Source organism: Carcharodon carcharias, chromosome 2 (genome assembly GCF_017639515.1).
Source record: "Carcharodon carcharias isolate sCarCar2 chromosome 2, sCarCar2.pri, whole genome shotgun sequence".
Lineage (NCBI taxonomy): Eukaryota > Metazoa > Chordata > Chondrichthyes > Lamniformes > Lamnidae > Carcharodon > Carcharodon carcharias.
Window position 1 is genome coordinate 184,733,642 of NC_054468.1, and position 19,570 is coordinate 184,753,211.

A 19,570-nucleotide genomic window follows, 5' to 3' on the forward strand; every position below is an offset into this window, starting at 1 on the left:
TCAGTCTTCCCAATATTTAAGTGGAGGAAATATTACCACATCTGGTGCCAAATGTCAGATAAGCAGACTGATAATTTAGCAAAAGTGGAGGGGTCAAGAGAGTTGATGGCGAGGTAGAGCCGAGTATCATCAGCATACATGTGAAAACTAACACTGTGCCTTCAGATAACATTGCCAAGGAACAGCACATAGATGAGAAATAGGAGGGGGCTAAGCATTGATTCTTGGGGGACACCAGACATAACTGTGCAAGAGTGTGAGGAGAAGCCGTTGCAAGTGATACTCTGGCTATGATTAGATAGATAAGAATGGAACCAGGTGAGAGCAGCTGGACAACAGCGGCGAGGCATTGGAGGAGCATGGTGTGGTCAACAATGTCAAAAGCTGCAGACAAGTCGAAGGATGAACTGGGAAAGTTTACCTTTGTCACAATCACATAGGATGTCTTTGATAAGACAAAAACAAAAATAAAAATACCTGGAAAAACTCAGCAGGTCTGACAGCATCTGCGGAGAGGAACACAGTTAACGTTTCAAGTCTGTATGACTCTTCAACAGACCTAAGGAAAAATAGAAGAGAAGTGAAATATCAGCTGGGTTAAGGGGGGATGGGACAAGTAGAGCTGGATAGAGGGCCAGTGATAGGTGGAGATAGCCAAAAGATGTCATAGACTAAAGGACAAAGAGGTGTTGCAGGTGGTGATATTATCTAAGAAATGTGCTATTAGGTGACATTAACGGTAGAAAACAGGACGAGCAAGGTACAGATAGCCCTAGTGGGAGTGGGGTGGGGGGAAGGGATCGAAATAGGCTAAAAGGTAGAGATAAAACAATGGATAGAAATACATTTAAAAATAATGGAAATAGATGGGAAAAGAAAAATCTGTATAACAAGGTTTCTACCCTTAATGTCACTTATTAGGAAATTTCTTAGCTAATATCACCACCGTCAACACCTCTTTGTCCTTTTGTTTGTGACTTCTTTTGGCAATCTCCACCTATCACTGGCCCTCTATCCAGCTCTACCTGTCCCACCCCCCCTTAAACCAGCTTATATTTCACCTCTCTTCTATTTTTAATTGGTTCTGTTGAAGGGTCATACTGACTCAAAATGTTAACTGTGTTCCTCTCCGCAGATGCTGTCAGACCTGCTGAGTTTTTCCAGGTATTTTTATTTTCGTTTTTGTTTTGGATTTCCAGCATCCGCAGTTTTTTGCTTTTGTCTTTGATAAGAGATGTTTCAGTCCTGTTGCAGGGGCAAAAACCTGAATGGAGGGATTCAAATATGGAGTCCTGAGAAATATGGGCATGGATTTGGGAGGTGATAACATGCTTAAGAACTTTGGAGCGGAGAGAAGGTTGGAGATGGGACGTAGTTTAGAAGACAGTGGGGGTCAAGGGTTGTTTTTTTATGAGGAGGGGATAGATAGTGGTGTTTAAGAGGCAGCTTGACAAATACATGAAAAGGATAGGAATAGAGGAATATGGACCCCGGAAGTGCAAAATGTTTTAGTTTGGCAGGCAATATGATCGGCGCAGGTTTGGAGGGCTGAAGGGCCTGGTCCTGTGCTGTACTTTTTGTTCTTTGATGTCGACAGATTTAAAGGAGAGAGAGAGAGTCAGCACCTGAAGAAGGACAATCGTCAACAATATCAGCTAATGTGAGGGCCAGGAGGTGATCAGCAGTTTAGTGGGAGTAGTTTAGTGGGCCACATGGACAAAATGAGCTCAGGGAGGGCATGATGGGAGACCAGAGAGAAACTAGAGAAAGGTGCGAGTTCAGGGCTAGTCCAGAGAGCTTTGGAGGAAGTTTGGTCAGGTGAGGAATGCAGCAAAGTCAGCTGATCAGATGGTCTCGATCTTAGTGACAAAGAAGTCCATGAGCTTCTTGTCCTTATTGTTGGAGGGGAGGGTGGAAGAGACACAGGAGAGCGGTTTGTGAAGATGGTTTACAGTGGAAAAAAGAAGCCAGGGTCACTTTTCCATTCCATGATGATCCTCTACTGTATCTTCAATTTGCAGTTATGCCTATCATTGTTATTTTTAAATTTGCTCATGGAATGCTTCTCTGGCGAGGGTTTCCCTTATTGCCCATTACTAATTGCCCTTGAGAAGGTGGTGGTGAGCTGCCTTCTTGAACAACTGCAGTCCATGTGGTATAGGTACACCCACAGTGCTGTTAGGAAGGGAGTTCCAGGATTCTCACTCAGCGACAGTAAAAGAATGGTGTTATATTTCCATGTCAGAATGGTGTGCGATTTGGAGGGGACCTTGCAAGTGGTGATGTCCCTGAGCATCTACTTCCCATGTTCATCTCAGTGGTAAGGTTGTGGACTTGGAAGGTGCTGTTGAAGGAGTCTTGGTGAGATGCTGCAGTGCATCTTGTAGGTTGTGCACACAGCAGACATACTGTGCCAGTGGTGGCGGGAGTGAATGTTTAAGGTGGTGGAAGGGGTACCAATCGAAGGGGCTGCTTTGTCCTGGATGGTGTCGAGCTTCCTCAGTGTTGTTGGAGCTGCACCCATCCGGGAAAGTGGAGAGTATTCCATCACACTCCTGACTTGTGTTTTGTAGGTGGTGGACAGGCTTTGGAGAGTCAGGAGGTGCTCGCTGCAGAATTCCCAGCATCTAACCTGCTCTAGTAGCTACAGTATTTATATGACTATTCTAGCTCAGTTTCTGGTCCATAGTAACCCTAGGAAGGAGATGATGGGGTATTCAGCGATGATAATCATGTTGAATGTCAGGGAGAGGTGGTTAGACTCTCTCTTGTTGAGAATGGACATTGCCTGACACGTGTGGCATGAATGTTACTTGCCACTTATCAGCCCAAGCCTGAATGTTGTTCAGGTCTTGCTGCATATGGACACAAACTACTTGATTGAAACAAATAAGATCCTGAAGGGTCTTGACAGAATCGATGTGGAGAGGATGTTCGTGGGAGAATATAGTACCAAGAGCTACTGTTTAAAAATAACAGGTTGCCCATTTAAGACAGAGATGAGGAGAAATGTTTTCTCTCAAAGTTGTGAGTCTTTGGAACACATTTCCTCAAAAGGCGGTGGAAGCTGAGTCTTCAGATATTTTTGAGGCAGAAGTAGGTAGAATCTTGATAAGCAAAGGGGTGAAAAGTTATCGGGGTAGGGCGGGAGGATGGAGTTCAGGTTACAGTCAAATAAGTCATGATCTCATTGAATGGCAGAGCAGGCTCGAAGGGCTGAGTGACCAATTCCTGCTCCTAATTCATACGTTCAGTATCTGAGGAGTTCTGAATGGAACTAAGCACCATGCAATCAGCAGTGAACATTCCCACTTCTGACTTATGATGGTCAGTGATGAAGCAGCTGAAGATAGCTGGGGCCAGGACACTGACCTGAGGAACTCCTGCAGAAAAGACCTGTGGTTGAGATGATTGGCCTCCAAAAACCATTACCAACTTCCTTTTGTTAGGTATGACTCCAACCAGACCAGTGGAGAGTTTTTCCACTTATTTCCATTTACTTCAATTTTATCAGGGAACCTTAATGTTACTATAGTAACTGAAGGTATAGTCTCCTGCTGTCTATCAGGGGTCATGTGATGTTCTCTGAGTTATTGAGGAACAATGAGCCCTAAGCTTGGGCAATCCGTTTGGGGAGGGGGGGGTGGGGGGGGGGGTGCGGTGGGGAGGGGGTTGGTGCGTGCACGGGATAGGGCTTCCTGACGAGAGTCCTGATCGAGCATGTAGCACCTGAAAAGCTCTCTGTAATAAAGTTTATCTGTTTCTTGTTGAAACCTGTTCACTCCATCCAGTCATTACAGTTATGGTCTGTCAAATGCTGCCTTGGTGTCAAGGGCAGTCACCTCACCTCTTGATTTTGGCTCTTTTGTCTATGTTTGGACCCAAGCTGTAATGAGGTCAGGAGCTGAGTGGCCCTGGCAGAACCCAAACTGAACACCAGTGAGCAGGTTATTGCTGAGCGAGTGCCATTTGATAGCACTGTCGCGACCCTTTCCTCACTTTGCAGATGACTGACAGTAGACTGATGGAGCAGAAATTGGCTAGATTGGATTTGCCCCATTGTTTTTTATAGACAAGTCACACTTGGGCACTTTTCCACTTTGTTGGTTAGGTGCCCGTGTTTTAGTTGTACTGGAACAGCTTCACTAGGTCTGGGACATAAGTATTTAGCACTGCAACTGGGGTGTTGTAGCAATGTGGGGGCAGTTAATGGCTTCCTGCAAAAGATTTCTTTTGGCTTTGTGACTCAGTTGGCGAACTCCTGTGCTGAACCTTATCAAATGTCTTTTTGAAGTTCAATATAGACAACATTCATAAACACTCCCTTATTCACTATGCTGGTTACCTCCTCAAAAGATTCAACTGTCAGACATGACTAATCCTTCTCGAACCAATACTGACTCTATGATCAACTGACACTAGTGTTTCATATACACTAAAGCTATTTTAGGATACCAGTATTTTTTTTGTAATAGTTAATCAAATCAAATATCTTTTAAAAGGACAGTTTTAAAATTATAATGGAGAAAATGAATAACAACTGAAATAATTAGGTTAAATGAAAGCATCCTTTTTCTTTTATGACATGAATCCAGAGCTCCGAGGGGCCACAGGACACAGGCCAGGTGATTTTGATCTGCAAGTTGACAACTTATCTGATTATCCTTTGCAAGGCATTAATTCAGAATGCAAGAAGGAAAATAAAACAGCAAAACTTGGGAAATAAGAATACTGATCCGAACTGGTCTTGTATATCTTAAAATGGAACACCCGTAAAAACTGGGAAATAACAGTACTGGTCTGAACTTTTTTTTTCCTTCTGCGAAGCTACATTCGATCAAGCTAGTAGCATGGAATCATGGTAGCGTAGTCTGTATTTGATGCAGGTTTTGATTAGAACTCCATAGCTAGACTGAAGATGCATTTGTCCGTTACTGGCTATTGCTTCCAGTTCACTGGGTTAAGCCACAAATCTGAGTCCCTGCCACGAGGTGGAATTCTATGGAGGTCCAGGTATGTTCCATGTAAAATTATTTTAAAAATGCTACAAATCTTAAAATGTTCCCTTGCTTTGGCCTGAATTTTCCTTTTAAAAGAAAAATCCCTTGCTTTGGGGGAACATAGAGGCTGTCTGGAGTGAAAGGGTTTCTAGGTGAAACTCTGCCCCCCTAAAAATGACTGCGAGCTGCATGTGGCCTTGGCCCCTTACCGGGGGTACCCTCTTCCTTGCTACCTGGCAGATATTTTCTAAATGCCTCCCTTTAGCCTTTCTATGCTTTTCTATATTCAATATATTCAGCTTGGTTTTCTTCTGTATTATTGGTCTTAGATAATGTCACACATCCCTTTTTTTTAAGTCTCATTTGAATTTTTAATGTCTCTACCATTTAAGGAACTCTAGCTTCTGCTGCAGCTCCTTCAGTTTTTGTAGGAATGTGTCTAGTACATACCCCGAGCACATCCCATTTGAAAGATTTCCATTATGTAAAACCATTTATTCATCAGCCAGTTTTTCCTTCCAATTTAGGCGAATTGCCATTTTATCTTGTTGAAATTTGTATTGTCTACAACGGAGCATAAGTTGACTGAAGATAAGAATGTTTTTTTTACTGAAACTGTAAATGGGAACAAGGTTATGCAAGATGCTGTTGTGTAAGACTGCCTGAACCCTGGACATTTATCAAGCTTTCTACCAAACTGATTTATTTTTACTGCAGTAACAAAGTGGAAAGCGACTAGGTCAACGTTGTCCACATCTACAGCAAATTTAATTTGTGATATTTGATAGTATTTTCGATTATGGAACAATACATTCTAGTCCTATTGAGAATTAATTTAGTGGTTTTTGGAAAACAACATTTACTTTGAGACATGAGCATGTTATAGCTTCTGGAGATCACGAAAAGCCAATAATTTACAAAAAAAAATAAATTGTGAATGGATTTTTTAAGGTCTATTAGTAATGTGGTTGCACAGTCAGCCCCAGACGACTGCAGACACAAAAGTCATGGTTTCAGGATCAGCAACAATCCTGTAATGTAATTTAAGCAGCATTTCAAGCTTTCCTATGGTTTAATTATTACTGTGTGATGCTCATTATGGGTGAGCACTGCCAAGCAAATAAAACACGCTGTTAAGCCATGTTGAGTGACTGTAGGAACATGATTTGTTTTCACTTCAGCTCCTGCCTCGCAATGCCTTCAGGGAAATGAGTTTCAATCTTTTGTTGAACAAAATCAAAATGAGAAGGAAAGCAATCCTGAAACACTGGCAGAATCTAAAAGGGATGTGTCAAGTCTTTACTGTGTAACATAACAATGTTTTTAAATGCATTTACATGCTGGATATTTCGTACCAGATCCTGTATAAATCATTGTGCAGGTAGAATATATTGTAAACATAAAATTTTGCAACATTGCAAAGTTCAGCCCTATGCAGCTAACAGTTTCGGCGCTATTGGTGCAGGTTTAGGAGAAAAATGGCATCGGCACCACTACCATTCACTTCCAGCACAGCCAATACCACACCTCATGTTGATGAGGGCATTAGCCCTGGACGTGCATGTACCGGAAATTTGCAGAGTAAGCAGATCATGACATCAGTCAGTATCTAATGCTGATTTGACAGATGATTTGCCATTTTCAACTTCACAGCTCTAGTTAACAGCCACTCTTAAACAGCACAGCTGCATGCATTCAGCAGCACAAGGGACCCCAGGAGTGCTATTTAAAGCATCATCATCTAACTTTGCAGGTTGGTAGCTTATTACTTTCCGCTAGTGGGTGATTGGATGAGTTCATAAAAGTTGGTAAAATCTGCAAGAACTGGTGCCGGATGTTGGGAAGGTATTCCTTGTTACTTCAAAGCCTATGAATACACCACTTGCTCCCAATCAACTCCCTTGGGCTGCCAGCATCAGAGGGAGATGGAGCAGAGGCAGAAAAGAAGAAAAGATAAGGGCATAGGGAGGAGGTGAAAGGCTCTCAGCAGTACCTAATGTCTTCAGAGAGCATTCCTCCGATCACCTTGGCCAGAAGCAGTGTGTTTGGCAGCTACCACTCCTTGGAACCAGACCTTTGATTTAATTTACAAGATGGACAGTCATTGGGGCATGCCCATGATTTTTAAGAGTGCCTTGTTAACTCAGCCCTAATAAGCCAACATGTATAAACAATAAACACTTACTCCTACAGATTGGGAAAGAACCTCTCAAAGAACTCCTGTGGACCTATGGGCTTCCTCAGGACATGAAACCTTTCGGTGCCGAATGTGATAGTTTTGAAATCTTGTGTAAATATCACAGACATACCTTTTTGGTCTTTCCCCACCTCGGTACTTACTTAAAACCTGTTACATCCCTGACTTCTTCAAGTTCCATTGGAAGGTAATCAACCTGAAAAGTTAACTCTGTTTCTCTCTCCACAGATGTCACCAGGCCTGCTGACTCTTTCCAGCATTTACTATTTTTATTTCAGATTTCCAGCATCTGTAGGATTTTGCTTTTGTTCTTTGGGTTTCTGTTTTTGCACCTTTGTAGCATTTATTTTGTATTTCATGGCTGCCATCACTGGATATGTAAAAATTGGAATGCATAAAGAGTTGTTGCTGGTCAGAAGTTTCAGTGTGGGGATTGCACATGAAAATGTAAACTTTTTAAGACCTAATCTCAGTTATAACATTTGTCTTTTGTGTTCATTCAGCCTCCAATTCCATCATTGCCAAAATACAAGCCATCCACATCAATTCCAGAATGGCTGCGCACAATACAAGGCTACATGAAGCTTCTGCAGTATCCTTTCTACTTTAAACGTTTGAACCAACAAATTAGCTGTGCTACTTCTCAGTGTTAGGAAATACATTAATCTGTGGCATCCTTATACAAGGCTACTCTGGAGGTTAGATTTGATGTACATCGGAACTCGAGCTCTAACCCCTTTCTAGTCATTATTTAATGACGTTCGTTCTAACCTTATTTGTATTATTCCTAATGTTTTTATTGGCCTTTTAAACTGGGGTTATTTTAATCACTGATAATTAATATCATTGCCTCTTTCAAAGCTGCCTTTAATGACATTGCAAACATTGAATAGTGAAATTGTGGTCTTTCTGAAGTAAAAGTTCCACAGCTCTACGTAACCAAGAATATTTGCTAAGCGATCATTTAAATTTCGAAAGAAACTTCCCCTTTCTTTTGCCTTCTCACAAGATATTGTCAAAATGATTAAATGTATATAGAATGTGTGTATGAAACTATACTCCTTGCTCATTGTCATGGTCTTTTTTAATTGTGCATTGTCTTTCTCTCTGAGCCAATGATGGACACTGTTTATTGATACAATAAACACAACACATTACTATAAGTTCAGCCCCATTTTTAGGAAAGTTTGTTATAAAAGAGTTATTTTAATATAGTTATCTATTATTGTGCAGCCATAAACGTGTACAACTACCTTGTAGCAAAGAGGTTTTTTAAGGAATGCAGGCATCTATCACATTATACAATCTAACAGATGGTTCATTGATTGATTGCAAAGGTATAAGATGTTGTTTTTTGTGTGTGTTCTTGAGTGTTTGTCCAAATCTGCACAGGCCATTATAGCCATGTGATCTGAGCCATGTCCCGTTCACCATCACCCCTGTGCTCATTGATTTACACTGGACCCCGGTCAAGCAACATCTTGACTTTAAAATTCACATTCTTGTTTTTGAATTCCTCCATGGCCTTGCCCCTTCCTATCTCTGGTGTGCTCCAGCCCCACAACCCTCTGATATGTCTGCGCTCCTTTAATTCTGACCTCTTGTGCATTCATAATTATAATTGCTCTGGCTTTGGTGGCCACTCCTTCATTTGCCTAGACCCCAAGCTCTGGAATTCCCTTCCTACACTTTACTGCCTCTACCTCACTTTCCTCCTTTTTAAAACACTCATTAAAAGCTACCTCACTGATCAGCCTGTGGGTCATCTGGCCTAGTGTCTCCTTATGAGGCTCAGAGTCATATTTTGTTTTATGATGCTCCTATGATGCACCTTGGATTGATTAATTATGTAAAGGTGCTTTATAAATATAAGTTGTTTTTGTTAATCATTCATTATTGTATTTAAAGCACCATTGGTATTGATACCCAGCAGCTGACAAAATATATTTTTGTTTGCTATTTTGTAAAGGAAGGATATTAATGAGTTGCCACTTTGCCTTAAGTATTTCATGGTCAGCTAGATTTAATATATATTATTTACCAGCACCTTATTAAATAAAAAACATTACTCAGGCACCAGTTTGTTAATAAGCCTAATTATTTGGTTATTGGAAGAATAAAGGAAAACAATGTGATCTTTTACAAGTTTCTGCTGTTTGCTTTATTTATTTGTTAATTACATTTTCATGTTCAAATTAATTTTGTTTTTTATTGAAAATTCCATTGTTATTAACTTATTAATCACAAACATGACCTAGCTTTCTTCCTCTCCTCCATGATCTCCTAAAAGCAGTCTTTTGTGCAGCTTCTTTCAGTGCAGAGCACAGGGAGAACAACTAAGGTTTTGTAGGCGAGCAGTTTTGCTGGTGCTGATAGGCGAGAGGGGCTGTATTAGGTTGTTTGATCATTTCTTTCTTCCCATTTTAAGCCTCTGTTGCCAAGGGATCCTGTTCATCAGTATTCAGCAATCAACAAAACTCATTGTAAAGTGAGCTGAGAGATTTAAATGTCATAATGGCCTGAGAGTTAAAGCTATAGCAATGTGCTGCCACACCAGGCTGTATTTAAATGAACAGATTGTAGTTGCACATTTGTTTTTCACAGTAGGTACATTTAAAAATGCAGTCAGCACTGAACAAAGCATGACAGATTTCCATGATCTTCGCCAATTTTTTCTTATTTCCTGATATTGCCAATCTTGATCCAGGGCAGCTCTTGTACTGCTGTTTCAAATTCATTTTTTTTTTTGTATGCAGCAGACACCCCTTTCATTTGAATATCTGGCTAACTTAAAATTGACTTCATTTATAAAGACTACTCTGCAACTTATGGAATAATTTTGGATGAAACATAACTGTGGAAGAAGCCCAGATAGTATCTGCTGTTATTTCTTTGGTTTCTGTCTTTAAAGGAGACAAAGCTGTTACAGCTAGGCTCATTTCCTTAGCTTAATAAATGACAGATACAATCACACTGGAACCCAGTTCTTTGAGATTAAGAAAATCAGACCTTTGAGTTGGTAAGTAACAACTTTGCCCTGCTGGGAAGCCTCATCACATTTCAGTGCAATTTGGGGCTTGACAAAATTTTCAAAGAATACATACAATATTTAACATATTTACCTGGGTAAAAATGATATTGTTTGAGTCCAAATTGTAAAAGACTATAAACCCATCTTCATGTGCTGTTCTGTGGTAGATGTATAGTAAGTTGGCTTCTGTACAAATGTTCTGTTTGGATTTCAGCTTTATGATGGACTTTACTTTTTGAGAAAATCAGTGGTGAAGATGAATGAAAGCTTTCATGCATAAATTACCATTTTGACAATGGTTTTGTTTATTTTGAATCTTTTTTTTATAGCATGTTCAGGTCAATTATCGCTGTTTTTCACAAATACGCCTATCTGATTTTGGATACCATGTTAAATGGAAAACTAAGTTAACACCATTTTCCAAAAAAATAAATTCAGATTAAAATTTTCTTTGTCTAAAAATAGATTCTATATTTTGTAATTACAACCTAGATATTAATTATTTTGAAGACAGGAAACTGAAAGAGATGCCTTTCTATTTTCAAAAAGGTCTGCAATTTGTGGATGATACGTGATTATATATACCAGTTGATTTCCCATGACATTGTACATAAAGAATCAAGATCAAGGATAAAACTTAATTTCTACCCCACCTCCCTGCAGGAGGGTTCTGAGACAGGATTGTGTTGGGGGGGGTGGAATGGGTGGTGTTGGGGGCAGGAGGGTTGCTGCTGTGTGACAGACAGGAGCGTATGGGCTAGAGATTCCACTGCCTTCCTGCCTCCCTCTGATTTTGTCCAGGGTAGCAAGGCGCGAGGATGGCCTTCCCACCTGAGGCCAATTGAGCTCTTTAAATGGCCAGCTAAGGGCCTCAGCCTGCTGCCGCTAGTATTTAATCAGTACCCCCTAGCAGTGGGGCCACGGCACCATGCGTGCTTTAAAAAAAATTTATCCATTCATAGAAATTGCTTTGATGACAGCCCAATAAAAGTATCAACCCAAAATCCAGATGTCTGGGCATTCAGCCAAGAATACATAATGGCCTGAATTTTATGCTCGTTGGGCGCACATGACGGGTGGGCCTGGGAGTGGACGGGAAGCTGTCCCCCGACCTCGATTGGCCTCTGACTGTGATTTCACCCTGGCTGGCCAATTAACCGCCAGCCAATATAAAACGAGCCCGGAGAATAGCTCAGCACTGCCAATGGGGGCGGAAGGAGGACGGGCATCAACATCACCACCAATGCTGGTGAGTGCTTCCACTGAGCTCCCTGAAAGCAGGCAGCTGCCTCACAGAGCTACAGATCTCCAAATAATAAAAGAAAGCACAAAAATGCTGCAAAAGATGTCCATGCAGCACAATCAAGTACCTGTAAGCATGCCTCATTTAAAAAAAAACGGTCCCCAGATATTCCTCCTTATCTTAAATCCAAATGGAGATTTCATCCCGTCCTTGGTTGAGGTTTCATCAAAAATGTAAAGCCTGCTTGGCCAATTGAGTTGTCTGCCAAAAGTAAGGTGGATGGGCCACAAAAAATCGCTTACAATCGGGCCGTTAATGAGCTTAATTGCCCTCTTAATTGTCAATGGGCGCCCTTCCGACTTTTGCATGTGTCCACCGAGTGAAATATTGCGCGAGTGGATGATGACGTGGGGACACTTACCCGACGTCAGCTTGCGTGATTTTACGCCCGTTCAGGTCAGGTGTGCGCCCGCCTGCGAGATATAAAATTCTAGCCCATGAGGCTTGGCTGAGGACCCAGACATCCATTAGAGTGTTGAAGCAGCTGCACCCCAGACGAAACATTACAGTTTCTGCTATTGATACTTTACAGGGTCTGGATGATTGACACTTTTACCAGCATGTAGTAAAAGCAGTTTTTATGAATGAATGACTTTTTAAAAAAATAATTTTTAAACTCATCTTATTGTCTTATATGGTTCATTGGTTCTATGCAGAGTGTAGTGGGTAAGTGGGCATAGAAGTGCCATAGCTTGGTATGGAGGCTTTGAGGGGGCCATGGGGATGGGGTGAGGGAAATAGCTTGGCATAGAGGATATGAGGGGCCTGGGGGGGCATAGATTGGCATAGAGGATATGAAGGGCCTGGGGGGCATAGCTTGGCATAGAGAATATGAGGGGCCATGGGTGTGAGTTGAGGGTATGGATGGGGCATGGGAAGTGTGTGGAGGTGAGGTGGTGTGAGGACTGAGAGCTAAAACACCTTTCTGTTTTTATTTTAATTGGGACAAAGTCCCAAAGCACCGAGATGGGCCTTTCACACAGCCTGCCTCAGCATCCAACTCTGAACTCTTTCTGCGGTGGCAGGCCTGACGCTTGTTAACAATTGCCTCCCTCCCAACCCGTACGAAAATCCCATCTTTGTGGCCACTTTCTCCTGAGGTGGCCAAACCGAACTGAGAAATTTCCCGGCTCCCACTACCTGTCTTGAAGATGAAAGTTCAGCCCATTATCTATGATGCTTCCTTCCCTGCCCACATTAGACTCAGTCAAAGATATCATGCTTAAGCTGCCTTCTGGGAGTTATAGCCCATCAGAGTGACAAGCTCAGTGCCACTAGTAAATTCTGGACGTAGATCTAGGTACATACAATGTTGGTGAGAATGCAGCAAAACAAGCTCTTTGTCTCAAAAGGGAGTTAGGCCTAACTGGGCCTAACTCCCTTTACCTTGCTGAAACTTTGCTTGCACCCTCTGCCCCATATTCACATTGACAGTTGATTGTCAAACTACCACGAGTCTGACCTGCTAAATTTTGCTTTGACAACCATAATAGATGTATGTCCAACACTGAGCAACATTGTTGGAAGAAAATTGGTACCCAAGAGGAAAACCAGAGACCAGAAGAAAGAATCAATAGATCTTACGTATAATGCATATCATACTTTAAATGTATATGTCCTACTTTAAGTTCATTTCTAACTTGACACACCATCCATTACACTTTGCTAATTGGCACACTAGTTCAAATAACTTTTATTTGTTAACCATGCTGATTCACTTAAGTATAGACAGATACTAAAAGCTACCAATCATGTACTTCAAAGCATGCAAAATCACAATTGCTCATTTCATAGAATCATAAAATGATTTTCTCCTGTACTGTAACCTTTCAGCCTCCTGTGCACGCCAGCTCTCTGCAAGGGCAACAGAGCTAGGCCCACGCCCTTACCCTTTCCTGCAATATTTTTCTCTTCAGGTGCTTATCACATTCCCTTGTAAAAAAACAGGATTGAATCATCCACCATAATCTCAGGCAGTGCATTCCAGATCCTAACCACCCACTCCATAAAAATGTTTTTCCTAATGTTGCCTTTGGTTCTTTTGCTTTTGAAAGTGACCAATAAGGAATCAACAACCACCACAAATCAGGAACATCTAACTTTTCAAATCCAGCCAGGAAAAAGAGTTGGGGTGGTTTTCAACCAGAGTTTTCTCGCTTGAATACTATAACTATGGGGAAAGAGTTGTGACAGATGGAGGGAGATTCCAGCTATTGGTTGGACACCTGTCTCTCCTCACTGAAAATGATAGAACAGGATACGGGAAGAGGAAGACTGAAGGAGGAGCAAGTAAGGTGAGGTCAGGAACAGGGTATGGAAAGGGGAAGGGTGAGATAGGACGGAGGAGGGCAAGAGCAAGCATGGGATACAGAAAGAGGAAAGCTGACAGAATTGGGGGCAGTGCTAGGGCAGGAACACCAAGAGTAAACTATTTGGAACCACCATCAGTCAGTTACATCAAACATCCCACTCTGGAACTCATTACTTTTACCAAAGGCTCTGAATGACTTGAAGAATAACTTTTCATTTCTTTTCCTTTAGTTTTCTGTTTTTTTTCTGTATCTCTACATCATGCTGTTAATTCGAACATGTATAACCACCAACATCCTTGTACTAATTTAACCAGTTTATAATCAACCTTGGTCCCCACAGACAAAAACACCCTCCCTCTAACAGCAAAGACTGATGCATTGGCACACAGGCCAAAACTGACACCAATATAACTATCATGCCAGCCAGAAACAATAAAAGTTGGCTTGTAAGTTCTTAATGTCAGTTAAGAATGTGATTAAGCATAACGTTACAAAGAGAGAGATTACATGAACGGGCAAAACTGTGGCAAATGGATTTCAGTGTAGACAAATGTGAAGTCATCCACTTTGGACCAAAAAGCTAGAAATAGTGGTAGGCCAAAGAGACTTGAAGATCCATGTATAAAGATTATTATAATACTATGAATAAGTACAGAAAATAATTAAATTAAATAATTAATTACCTACAGGGCTAGAATACAAGGACTTTTAATTATACTTTCACGGGATATGGGTGTCACTGACAAGGCCAGCATTTGTTGCCCATCCCTAATTGCTCTTGCTAGGCCATTTCAGAGGACAGTTAAGAGTCCACCACATTCCTATGGATCTGGGGTCACATGTAGGCCAGACCGGGGAATGATTGCAAATTTCCATAGCCTTCCAACAGGCTACAGTGGCCAAAAATCCATGGCCATTCTAGTGCATTCATGCTATAGTCCTGGAGGTGTGCAACAGAAGGGTTGCAAATTAGTCTGAAACCCAGATACGTCAGACCCCGGACCTACCCTGGAGCCTCTGCTGCCCCAAAAATGATTAGCAGTAATGGAATGTGGGTGACTCAGGCTACAAATTCCTGCAGCCACAGCTTGGGGAACGTTGTGAAGAGCATTGGCAGTCAGTACACCAAGTGAAACTGGACTTATCGGTCTGCCAAATGCAGATTTGGGGCACTTCTGTGGATCCAGACGAATGAATGCCATAAACCATTAGTTAAATGTGCCCACTCACTCAACTTGGTGATTTAGACAAGCTGAGTGAGTGGGCAAATACATGGCAGATGCAGCATAACGTGGGTAATAGATTGGAAAATGTTGATGTACAAAGGGACCTGGGTATCCTTGTACGCCAATCACTGAAAGCAAGCATGCAGATGCAGCAAGCAGTTAAGAAGGCAAATGGTATGTTGGCCTTCATTGTGAGAGGACTTGAGCACAGGAGCAAGGATTTCTTACCGCAGCTGTACAGGGCCTTGGTGAGACCACACTTGGAGTATTGTGTGCAGTTTTGGTCTCCTTACCTAAGAAAGGATATACTTGCCACAGAGGAAGTGCAGCGAAGGTTCACCCGACTGATTCCTGAGGTGGCAGGATTGTCGTATGACGAGAGATTGGGCCACATATGCCTGTATTCACTAATTTAGAAGAATGAGAGGGAATCTCATTGAAACACATAAAAGCTTGATAGGGCTGGACAGGCTGCGTGCAGTGATGATGTTTCCTCTGGCTGGGGGATCTAGAACAAGGGGTCACAATCTCAGGATATGGGGTAGGCCATTTAGGGCTGAGATGAGGAGAAATTTCTGCATTCAGAGGGTGGTGAACCTGTGGAATTCTCTATCACAGATGGCTGTGGAGGCCAAGTCACTGAATATATTTAAGAAGGAAATAGATAGATTTCTAGACTCTAAAGGCTTTAAGGAGTATGGGGAGAGAGCGGGAGTGTGGCTTTGAGATGGCAGATCTGCCATGATCATATCGAATGGCTGATTCAATATGAATCCAGCTCGAAGGGCCGAATGACCTACTTCTGCTTCTACTTTTCTATTTTTTTATGTTTCTATGTTTCTTTGCCCATTTAATCCTGGGATATTCTGCATTGCAAGTTTCTGCGAGTGTGAGCTGATAACATTGCAAAGAAGGAAACTAGCAATCTGGGACCTGAGTGAACAGGGAAAACAACTATGTATTTCCTTAACCAATCATATTGAAGGATTTTGAAATTAATAGTGCAAAGACTGAGACACAAGTCTAGGATGGTATTAGGTCAGGTACAGAAAAAGAAATAGAGAGAAAAAGAAAGAAAGATTAGATTAAGATGGAGATATAGGAGGCAGAAAAGGAGAAGCAAATTTTATTTTATTTTTAATTATGTTTTTAAAGTTTCTACCAACAATTAAAACATGCAGAAATGAAATCCTCACTTGTAATGATTGATTTTCAGTGCCGGAGAGGTTGATTGGCAGTAATTAACACTTACCGTATTCTTAAGAAGGTACTGAGACTAAAATGGACAAGACTTAACATTATGTGATAGGTTTAATTTGTTTCTACCATCTAAATGCTGGAACATCACACCACTAAATGCATTTTAGTGATGAGGTAGGCAGCGAGATGCCAATTTCATGGTTAATAATAAAGCAACTTCTCTCAGACAGAAACATTTTGATTTCTGAATTTAACCATGCATCTTCACTCATCTGAAGTTGCTGTGCCATTTGCACATAAATAATGTCAAATGTTGTTATCCTTGCTGTTATTTACCCTTTTTTTAAGTATAGTTTTCCCCTTCACAGAGGACCACTCTCTGCCCAGATCCAACTCGACCTGGCAAGATTCCCATCAACAGGCCTGTAACTGAGATGTGCTCCGAGGTGTGTGGGTGATAATCTGGGTTGTTTAAGTTAATGGATCTACCCCAGGCCCTGTAAACATTGCTGGTGGTTCCTGTCGATGTATTCCCCTGGGATGTCAGTCGTGTGGACTTTTGGCCCTCTGCAGGTTATTGTGGCTTTGGGTAATAGAATAAAACATGCAATATTGACTTACAACCCCCATTAAACACGCACTCCTGGAGCTCAATTTTTAGCCCCCATGCCCGGATGGCATGTCGGTTCCCTGGTTTCAGCCCGCCCCCAGGCCATTTTCCCAGAGATGGGGTGGGGTGGGGGTGGCAGGGCTACTTGCCCACAAGCAGTAGATAGCCAACTGATCTCTGCTAAAGGCCTAATAAGGTCTATTGCTGGAGATCGACTGGGATGTTTCAGTTGGCCTCCAGATACCTGGAAGCATCGGGGAACTGTGTCGCTGCCTAGAGGTGGCCTCCCAGTTGCAGACTATGGGGCCAGTGTTCCAAGCAGACTTAGAGGCCCTCCATGCCTGGCTGGCTTTAGCTGCAGCCACAGACTGCGCTCAAGAGCTCCCGACCCTTAACTCCCTCCACAGTTCTGGCCTGGCTGCTAAGGGGTTTATATTCAATCTTGGGGCACCCTCTATCTCACTGACCTTGAAAGGCAAGCTTCTGCTCCTTCAGTGCTGGAGGACCTCCTATTGGCTCTCCAGCTTCAAGAACAACCCAGTGTCCGTAATGGAAGAGTAAGCCCACCCTCTGGCCACCAGTTGGGCAATTTGGGAAACATCACAAAGGAGTGGCGGAGTCCACACTTCTGATCCCAATTTGAGACCAATGGCGGAGTTCTGAAACACGCAGGGAAAATCCTGCCTCTGATTTTTGTTTCCATTGAAACTGGTGGTGACCCAATGTCAAAGTTGACCCCTATGTCTTTAAATATTGCAATCTGACAAAATGGTGCTCATGTGAGTAGGATACAGCACTTATTCAAAGTAGTGGCAGATCTCCTGTTTTGGTTCAGCAATTTGGTTGATTGGCTATTAAATAAGAACAAGTTGTTCAGAACGTGTTGTGCTCAGAAAGAGTTTTGGCTCACCAAGGGCCACAAAGCATAAGTGTAACAATTGAAGTCAGTTAGTGTTTAATTGCTGTTAGGTAGGTTAGAAAATTTTGTGAAACGGAATTAATTTCAGTGTCGGACTGCAGCTCAAAAGCAAGCAACATTTTAAGAACGTCTTGCACCTCCAACAAAGTGTATATATTTTTCTTATTTTTTCCCTTGGCAATGTTGGAAAAATGCAATTATTGCTCATCCCTAGTTGTCCTGAGGAAAAAAAAAGGGAAAATGTACGGCGCAGCAGTGAGGGCAGTCTGTAACCATAGCAATATCTTTCCATTGAGAGCTGCTTGGGGTTCTCAGGTGTCTGCAGCCCAAACATACCTCAGTCCTACAGCTGATCAGGAATAAAAATTACCCACCTGAACAGTTGTTAGCCATCACCCAAAGAACACAGCATCGCCACTAATTCTGTATTCTAATGAAAACAAATACATTCTATCGAATGACATTGATGTTGCCATCTGCGGCTCAACAATGAATTGTGATGGGCTTTCTTACAATCTCCAAAACCACACCACATGAGGAAAGAGAACTGTACTGGGCTAGTTACAAAAATCACATCATTAGCATTTAGCCAGCCAACCTGGAACTTGGAAGATATTTGTTTCATTCTTAGAGTAACAGGAAAGGTTCAAAATGGATGTTCATTATACTCCTGAAAGATACCTGTGCAACTCACTAATGATTCTGCACTCTTAAATAATGCAGTGATCTTATAATAAGAAAAGGTCTTTTTGTTCTTTCTGTTGAATTTTTAACTTGTATTTTATATTGCTAGAAATATCATGTAAGCTAACTGACCTTTATTAGGATAGGATCAGAATTTGGATTATGGTTAAATAGAGCAGAATTTAATGTACCGTGGGTGGGCCTGTGCCCGACCTGATCGGGTGTAAAATCACGTGCAATGACATTGGGTGAACGTCCCAATGTCATCGTGCGCTTGCGTGATATTTTGGTCAGCGGGTGCGAGTGGGTGCCAGACCTGTGCCCGCCATTAATTAAGAAGCCACTTAAGGCCATTAAAAAACTAATTGATGGCAATGTTTTGTTGACTGTGCAATTTCACGCTTGTCGAACCGGCAAAACGGGCAGGCAGGCAGCCCACAATTTCCAAAGCCTCATCCAAGGGCGGGATAAAAATGGTCAGCAGCATTGCCAATATGAGCAGTGACGAGTTTGGTAGACAGTTTGCTGCTGGTGACTTATTGGTACTTGGCATCTCTGTTTGGGGCTTCATTGTTAGCATTTCCAGGCTTCATTTCAGGACTCATTGGTGTCCCCAAAGGTCCCAGAGGGATTCAGTCCATGTGGCCCCTTCCGTTACCGTGGTAATGGGGATTGTGCTCTCCACTGGTGGCACCTCCTCCTCTGAGGAAGAGAGAGGCAGAAGGACAGGAGGCCAGGTGTCTCTATGCAACTCCCAGGAGAGGGATCTGTGGGAGGAGAGGTGCAGGCACAGGCCAAGGTAGAAGGGGACACAGAAGAAGCCACTATCCTGCTGCCAGGGTTTACAGGCGGTGATGCAGCTACCTCAAAATGTCCAAGGTGCAATGCCGAAGGAGGCTCCACCTCTCAATTTTCCAGATGATTGGGCCTGAGATCAACTCCAACTATGTGGGTGGACACTCCATGCCAGTGCATCTGAAGGTCACAGCAGCCCTCAACTTCTATGCCTCCGGCTCCTTCCAGGTCTCAGTGGGGGATCTTTCTGGATTCTCCCAATCAGCTGTCCACAGTTGTGTCAAACTGGTGAC

The 19,570-nt window shown here is 42.3% G+C and overlaps 1 protein-coding gene across 1 annotated transcript in view; it reads left to right on the top strand.

The window, feature by feature from the left end:
• Positions 1 to 19,570, top strand: part of vash2 (vasohibin 2) — a 140,987-nt gene that overhangs the window by 14,137 nt on the left and 107,280 nt on the right. Inside the window, exons 2-3 of the mRNA XM_041179488.1 lie at positions 7,701 to 7,789; positions 10,160 to 10,216. Of these exons, the coding sequence (XP_041035422.1) occupies positions 7,701 to 7,789; positions 10,160 to 10,216 (146 nt within the window). The remainder of the gene's footprint in view (positions 1 to 7,700; positions 7,790 to 10,159; positions 10,217 to 19,570) is intronic.